The 8,659-nt window shown below is 33.7% G+C and overlaps 1 protein-coding gene across 1 annotated transcript; it reads right to left on the bottom strand.

Annotated features, from left to right (window-relative positions):
• Positions 1 to 4,796: 4,796 nt before the first annotated feature.
• Positions 4,797 to 7,644, bottom strand: LOC107839238 (heavy metal-associated isoprenylated plant protein 39; the record flags this gene model as incomplete). Its single annotated transcript, XM_016682646.2, is given in 3 exon segments — positions 4,797 to 5,564; positions 7,093 to 7,168; positions 7,532 to 7,644. Coding segments are annotated over 3 exon segments (633 nt in total). The 3' UTR covers positions 4,797 to 5,013.
• Positions 7,645 to 8,659: the final 1,015 nt, after the last annotated feature.

Raw genomic sequence — 8,659 nt, 5'->3', positions numbered from 1 at the left:
CCCATGTCACCATTAAATCTCACCTCACACTTGGCTACATATTCAGCATTCTCTGCAAGAACTTTCATATCCATTGGTGATACATCAGTGATCCATTTTTCATAAAAATCTCTCATTTGATTCATTCTTTCCATGACTTTTCATCTTATTTCCTCCAACATAGTGATAATTGTCTTGAACCTAGCAGCTAAAATTCAACTATTGAAAGTCTCACACATGTTGTTTTCAACCACATCACACCTGCTATGTTCCTTAAAAAAGGCCCTACACTATGCCTCTTTGTCGTACTTGAGCAAATATTCCACAATTCTAATACCCAACTCACTCATTTCATTAAGTTTCTTTTGCAAGTACACTTCAAATGGGGCCCTTGCAACCTGCCAGAATTTTTTTCTCCTTTCCTCACCACTCTAAACCTACTTCCAGTTGGCCCATTATGTCCAACACACCATCTATGCTCAGCATTTGACAGTAGATTAGTAAGTGACAAATGAAGACCATATCAAAACATATAAAACAGTAGTTAAACATTAAAGACATCATTGCAGCAAACTAGCCAGTAATAAATAACTGAAAAATATGAACAGATGAAGAGTCATACCTTCTGCATATCAGATATGACTGTCAAGTCTTCACCCCCATTTTCTTCAAGTTCCAAATCATGGCTGATGCACATAAGAAACCATGACTATATGTCCTTGGTTTCTTTATCAACCACAGCCCATGCTACAGGGTACATTTGATTATTTCCATCTTTGGAAATGCAAGACAACAAGATACCTTTACATACACCCTTGAAAAAGGCACCATCTAAACCAATTATTCTTCTGCAGCCCTTTTTTCATCCATTTTTAAGGCCCTAAGCCAAATGTAAATGCCCACAAACACCTCTTTTCCTGAAACTGCATTCTTGGATGTCCTAATAGATACAGTGGTGCCAAGATTGGTGGTCCTCAACTATTCAGCATAGTCATACAACCTAGAAAACTCTTCAACAAAATCACCAAAATATTTATTCATAATTCTGACTTTTGCATTTCACAGGTTATTTTACTAACATACAGCCCATAGTCCTTTCTTAAAAGTGTTTGAATCCAATACAATTTAATTGATGGATCACTCATAATCCTATCTTTGTAATGCTTACTAATCCACAAAGGGTTGCACATCTTATTTCTTGTTCTTTTAGAACATTTGTGTACAAGGAAGTAAGTTTTCACATTAAAAAATCCAGTGCTATCAATACATCCAAGAATAACCCAAGGACAACCCTTATGCTTACACTTAGCCCTTACCCTTTCCTTCTCATTAGGTTTCAACTTAAGGTTCACACCTTTTTTAATAGAGTAACTTTGCAGTGCCTCTCTAAACTCAATAGCATTCAAAAAAATCATATACAACTAAAAATATACCTTCTTTGCAGTTTTATCAAAGTATATCTTGCTAGAAGAAGTTCTAGGTAGTGGATCTACCACTTCATCATCATCAACAGGATCTCCTTCCTCTTCATCACTGATGTCACTACCCGGATATGAACTATCAAAATAAGGGTCATCCTCACCCATTTTACCTTCATATCTAACCCCCTTGTTCTTACAAATATCCTTAAAACTAGCATCTATATCTACTGGTCCTGATGGTATCTCATCTACATTCACCCTATCAGCCTTTTCTTTTGCTTGTTTTTCAATGTTAGTCTTTTTAACTTGAAGCAACTCTTCATCAAAATCACTCAACTCTTCAATGTTTTCATCAACATCATAAAGTGAATCACCACCAGAATCAGTCCAATCAAAATCTAATTCAGAATCAGATGTTTGGAGATGGTATATGGAGAAATCATTAAATTGACCTTCACCTAAGTCTTCACAAGAAACCTTAGCTTTTCCCTTTTCTGCCCTAGGAGACTGATTTTCATTTATATATTCATCTTCATTTATATTCAATGGATGAGATGAAAACACATCAGCCCTATCAGGTTCAACAGGGGCTGTCACATCACCATTACTAAGTTGTAATAATGGTGGAGTGGCTGCCACATCATCATTAACAAGTATAGGTTCACTAATTTGGTGAACCACATATACATCAACAAATTCTCCATATTTTAAACTACTTATAAGGCTTAAAACATCAACATTATTTTCTAACTTATAATAATAGCCTTTTTTGTTTACTCTGCACCAAAAGTTTCAATTTTTTTCCACATCTAAATCTGTTGCTAAGTTATGAAACAACATAACATGAAGCTCATCAACATCTACTCTAATTTTATCAGGAATACAAATTCCATTTGCATACCTTAAATCAGGGTCTGACAAAAAGACACCCCCATACGTGAATTGAATTGTTACAATTATATCCATTTATTTACAAAACCTGCACAATAACAACATAACATAAACATTAGGCAATTATCCACAAAGCCCTAATTTTTAAACAAAAAACTAAGGAATAAAAACATCAATTCTGATTTTACTCAACAAACCCTAAAGTGTAATTGAAATAACAAAACATGCCATTGAAGGCACAAAACAATTATACACACGTTTAATAGGAGAATTAAACAACAAAAAAATTAAAAGCCCCAAAATTTTTGGACCCAATTCTGAATTGACCAAAAAAACCCTAAAATTTTATCGAAATAACAAAAAATGTCATCGAAGGCATAAAAACTGCAATATATAGCTTTTATACGAGCATTAGACTACAAACAAACCAAAAGCCCTAAATTTTCGGTCTCAATTGCCCAAAATTCTAATCAAAATCAGATATATGCCATTGAAGCTATATCATCACTACAAATACTAACTACAACAACACTACATGCGAAAAAGAATAAAATCACACAAAAAATTGCAGAAAAACATTCGTAATCTGAAAAACCCTAAACTCAGTAGAACGGACCATCATTTAATCGACTACAAGCTTCAGAATAAACAACCACATACTACAACTACACCAAAATGTTAAATACTTACAAGGATCGCAACAAGCTTCAATAACTATCGGCCTAAATTACCCTAAAATCGTGCTAATCTTTCAGTTTAGGATGAGAGAGAGAGAGGAGAGGCGAAGAAGAAGGCGTAACATGACCTAAATTTTAGGTCAAATTTTACTATTTATACTCTACACACGTCATTTCATACATGAAAATTATTTTACACAAAATTAATGACGTGACACTGATTGTGCAACACGCACAACTGAGTAGACCGACAAAGGGTTTAAAAAGTTGCTTTTTAATGGGTTCAAGGGTTCAGATGACAAACATGTAAATAGAAGCGTCCAACTTACAAAACTGACATAGTACAAGGGTCCAGAAGGTCCTTTTGCCTAAATATAGTATTTCTAACCACAATCGACTACAAAGTGAAGCAATAAATAAATAAATAAATATACATACAAGTAAGAGAATCAATTATTGAAACATGGAAAAGTAAAAAAGCCGATTTATCTTTCTCAAAAGATAAAAAGAAAGCAGTTCTAACGTCCGCAGGCCTTAACATATAAAGAAGAGTAAAATCATGATGGTTATCATATCATATTACTATATTCTTTCCTTTTTTTTTTCTTTTTGATGACAAGGAATTCAAGGTCGTTGGCTTTTGGGTGCACACAAACTGAATTTTACTTGAATCGTAATAGTTGCAAATCACGTAGACAAGGTTTGAACTCCCATAGACCGAAGTCGGAAGAAACATATAAAAGGTTTGAACTTAAGAGAATCTTTTGCTCAACCAACTTGACCACTATAGCAGGTTCCTTTTTATTTTATTAAAATATTGATTTTGATAGTGAAAATGTGAAGAGCATTTCAGCACATTATTTAATTGAACGACAACATGTTTAATGGCACAGTACAATAAACAAGTCATACATCGAGCGATCGTGCCTTTCCTCTTTTTCAATTTCTTGTGATTTACAAAATTGCTACACTTGTCTTCCTTATTCTTATTTCTTCATAACAATTCTTAATTTTGTTCATACAAAAGTTATTCGGAAATCCAATGTACGTACTTTAAACAAAGCTTTACAGAAAATAGTGCTTGGGGCTAGGATCAAATTTGAACGTGGAACACCAAAAGTGACATTACATCACACAAACAATTGGTGATTCTTCTTCACTTTGTTCTAAAGTCATATGTCCAAATGGTGGGGTACTTGATTAAAGTAGAGATAGGAAAAAAGTGATCACCACACTTTGAACCTGGACCTCTATTTAATTTATGGTCCAAATTTTTAGATGGCTAATTTAGTAGCACTCCACTTTCATAGAAGCCTGCGGTCAAAGATTTTTTTTGTTTCAATAGCTCGAGCACAGAGTTTTCAACATAATTAAATGCTATACACTATAGAAGTTTGCTACGATTTCCTCTTAAACAAATGAAAAAGGGCGTCCCCATTTGACAACTTAAGAGTATGGCATAAAGTTACAACATAATGAGGTTCATTTATAGTTATAAATAATAACAAATCACATGTTTGTAGAATAAAATCCAATAAAAACAACCCAATGGCTTAATTTTCATGTGGAATTAAGCATGACTAGCACCAATTTTTGTTTTGTTTTGAAAAGAGTAGAGAAATGCCAGAGTATGCACCTTTGAAATTTGTCTTACAATCTTGTACTTTTACAAATAATATTTAGTAGGAACATGGGGAATTACAGAGATGGAAAGCTACATGCATAAAGCAATTGCCAGCAAATTGTGCCTTTGTACTACTAATAATAAACAAGCTACTTTGCCCCATGACATCTAGTTGAGTTTATCTGTAAGAAAAAAGCAAAAAGAGGCTGCAAAACACTTATTTAATTCTCTATACACAATTTCTTGATTCTGAAGAGACAAATATGAAGGCATCATTGTGTATTCACAATGGATTTTCTCTTCTGTTCTTGAATGTTAGTCTCAGTACATGCTAATACAATATAACCCGGGACCAACTCAAAACAAGAACATCGAAGAGCTATGCATATATAACATATATGATTCCATTCTCCGAAGCAATTTAACAGATAACACATGAATTAGGATTCTCTTCCATGCTGTGGTGAACCTGGTAGTATGTTTGCGCGGGAGGAGGATAATATGGCCGATAGGGCATGGCTTGCATATGAGGAGGAGCAGGATAATATGGCCGATAGGGCGGTACCATGCCAACCACAGATTGATTATAAAGTTGATGTTGTGGGAATGGCATCGGCATTGGCATTGGCACAATTTGTTGGGCCTGTGGTTCTGCCTTCTTCCCATCTTCCTTTTTAGGCTCGTCTTTCTTTTCGTCCTTCTTACCTTCTTCTTCCTTTTTACCCTCCTCTTTCTTTCCTTCCTCCTTTGGAGCGTCTTCTTTCTTGCCCTCGCCCTCGCCCTCCTTCTTAGCTTCCTCTTTCTTGCCCTCTTCTTTCTTTGGTTCCTCTTTCTTCTCTTCTTTGGCTGGTCCTACTGAGATTATGTGCGCTGGCCAAAACTTCCGTAGCTTGCTCACTACACTCACTGGATCAACTGTCCCAATGATGGTCAATTTCTTACCTTGTATATCCATTGAAATCTCATCAATTCCTGCAACACCTCATCACAACATCCACAGCTTAGTCTCATTTTGCATATTTTAGATATCACAGCAAATAGTTGAATCAAACTCAAGCAAACCGTCACCAATATAATTGTACGAATGTAAAAAAGTTAAGGACTTTAAGGACTTCAACTAATTTTAACCAAATTTTGCTTATATTGAAAACAAACTTTTGGAATAACTTTTCCCCCAGATTCAACTGTTACTATGCAAACATCTTTTCTTCATGATTTGGTTACTTCTATAGCAAATCATTTTTCTCCAAAGTGCATTAGGCCATTGCAACAAATTAAATTGACCACCACTGAAGATGACACAGCAACTGAAGTTGATAGAACAACTACTCACGATCTCTTGGGAGCAGTGGCGAAGCCAAGATTTTCACTGCAGAGTTCAACTTTAACCATATAATAAACAACGTAATTTTCCTCCTAGGACAATATATCATAGGTAGTGCTTTCCTAATCTTCACCAACCTTAAAAAAAAAAAATCTTTAAACTGTAAAATATATATATATTAAGTATATATGTATTCTCTTTTTCTTTTTTTCAACTCCAACCACACAAATCAACTAGTTTTGCAGTTACCATGACTAGAATCTTGTACAATAACCACTCATTCATCACTCATCTTCCTTCCTTCCCAAATAAAGAAGATTGGAGGTTGAAATGGAGAACAGCTTAGATACAGAGTGGACCCCACTTGACGTGGCGCCAAGTCATAAACGAGGAAAAAATTGACCTCTCTTTTTCTTTCCAATAAAGTAGAAAGTAGAATCCAATTAGGAGACTAATGATAGTGAATGGCTTAGAACCTAATCCAAGTTGGAGAGCTACCATCTTCAATATTGGATCCTCCTAATCCTTTTAACAGTGAGTCACCACCAACTCAATTGGCTTCCCAAGTTAAATTCTCCCCTTTTTGCTAAAGACAAAACATAATCTTATCAAAACAATTACTTGTACAATATGTTGCCCGGACTCTTCAAAAATTCCCCGTGCATGCTGGATCCTCCAAAAACTAGTGCATTTGACATGGTAAGGCAACACAACATTTTCAGAGAGTCCGAGCAACATATATATGTTCAATTTTTCGACGAAGAGGTGTTAGGTGACACTACTTGATATGAAGTGTCTTTGCCACTGGCCATTGAGGGACAGGCACTCAAGTTATGTCGCTCATACTCTTTAAAAATGTCTATCATGCCGGATATTTCAAAAGTAGTGCATTTTTAAAGAATCTAACATCGGAGCGACAACATTTTTTGAGAATCCGAGCAACGTAGCCCCTAGGCAACCGTAGATAATTCAAACTATAGTATCATGAATATTAACTTCCGTAGATAATTCAAACTATAGTATCATGAATATTAACTTTTAAAGTGAAAAAAAAATAAAAAATTACTTAGGAAAAAAAATTAATATTGGAGCTTCAGAATTTCTTTTTTTTTCTACCATTTTAGCTTGAAATATTGATAGGTGAAAATGTCGGAAAAATAACATGTTTTCCAGTACCTGGAAGAGCAGAGACCGTCTTCAAGGCCTTGCGTTTGTCTCTTACATCATGCACCTCCAAATTCAAGATAAATTTCTACACAACATAGTGCAAAAAAACAAAAACGAAAAAAAAATCAAATCTTTGCAAAATAAAAGCAGTGCTAACAAACAAACAATACTGGCAAAAATGAAGATTAAAAATCCAAGTACCAATCAGCTCTGTTAAACTCAACAGAACATAGAGCAGACAAATCAAAACAAAAGTACAAACCACCGACAAAATCAAGAAATAAAGAATATGTAAGGAATCAATGAAACCCCAAAATACCCAAAAGTAAGAATTTCAAAGCAAAAAGTTGAGCATCTAGTGAAATATTCCAAAAGTGGAATACCAAAAAAGGAATTAAGTTCACTGAGAAGGGAATCAAAAGTGGAATAAATAATTTATGAGATATACCTTCATGTTGCAGTCAGTATCAAAACCCAGAAGAAAGAAAAAGCTCTAGAGAGAGAATATAGAAATGGTGAAGAAGTAATGGAATAGAGAGAGACAGAAACCGAATATATATGCTTTTTTTTTTTTTTTTCTATTTAGTTCAATAGAGATTTGACGGTAGAAAAGGAGAAAAAAAATTTCCGAATCAGAACAAAAATGCAGAATAAGAGAGAGAAAAATAAAAAAGGAGTATGGGCTATGGTGGTATTATATATTTGGAGCTACAGAGGAAAGGTGATTACAGTGAGGGCCAACAGTGGCAATTTATGAAAACAAAAAGGTGGGGGAGGAGGGGCTAGAAGTTAAATTTATTCTGAAATTGTTAGTAATATATTATGGTCCAAGTGGAGCTCTCTGCATGCTTGCTGAAGATGTTGCCACGTGTCGTTCTTTTACAACGATTTCGTTCAGCATTTCAATAAAAATTAATTTTTTAAAAGAAGCTTTATTACGAAAAAAACTATCACAGCTTAAAAATAGAGTTATTAATAAATAGAATAATATTTAGTTAATTTTTATATATTAAAAACTGATGTAATGCACTGATAAAACAAAATGTAAAAATATAGTGCCGATTCTATCCCCTACATTATGGGTATCTATAGACTATATATTCATGATGATGCTCGATTGAAGTTACTGTAATATTGAGGGTGTGCATCGATCAGTTTCATTTGATTTTATATATTATTAATTTAATTTATTAATTTTTTATTTTTAAATATATTAAATTAATAAAATATTTTTTTATTAATTTTTAATTTATTAATTTTTTATTTTTAATAATTCGATTTTCAGTTTAACCGATAAGAAAATACTCATAAATTACAAATAGTAGTAACTAACATGAAAAGTAATCGAATATTAATTGCAATCAAAAATCCTACATGATGTATTTTTATCGGTTCGATTTATTGATCGATTCTATTTTTGCACACCCCCAGTCCTAGAGTATCCGCATTTTTTCCTTAGGTATTTATGCGTAAACAAAATACCTATGTTAATTAGTTATATAAGCTATCTAGGAATATTAATTTTTTATTTCAGAAATTATATATTGAAGGAAAATAACTGCATGAAAAAAATTGT

This window comes from Capsicum annuum, chromosome 8 (genome assembly GCF_002878395.1).
Source record: "Capsicum annuum cultivar UCD-10X-F1 chromosome 8, UCD10Xv1.1, whole genome shotgun sequence".
NCBI lineage: Eukaryota > Viridiplantae > Streptophyta > Magnoliopsida > Solanales > Solanaceae > Capsicum > Capsicum annuum.
Note: the sequence above shows the minus strand (reverse complement) of the source record. Positions and strands in the feature narration are given on the sequence as shown.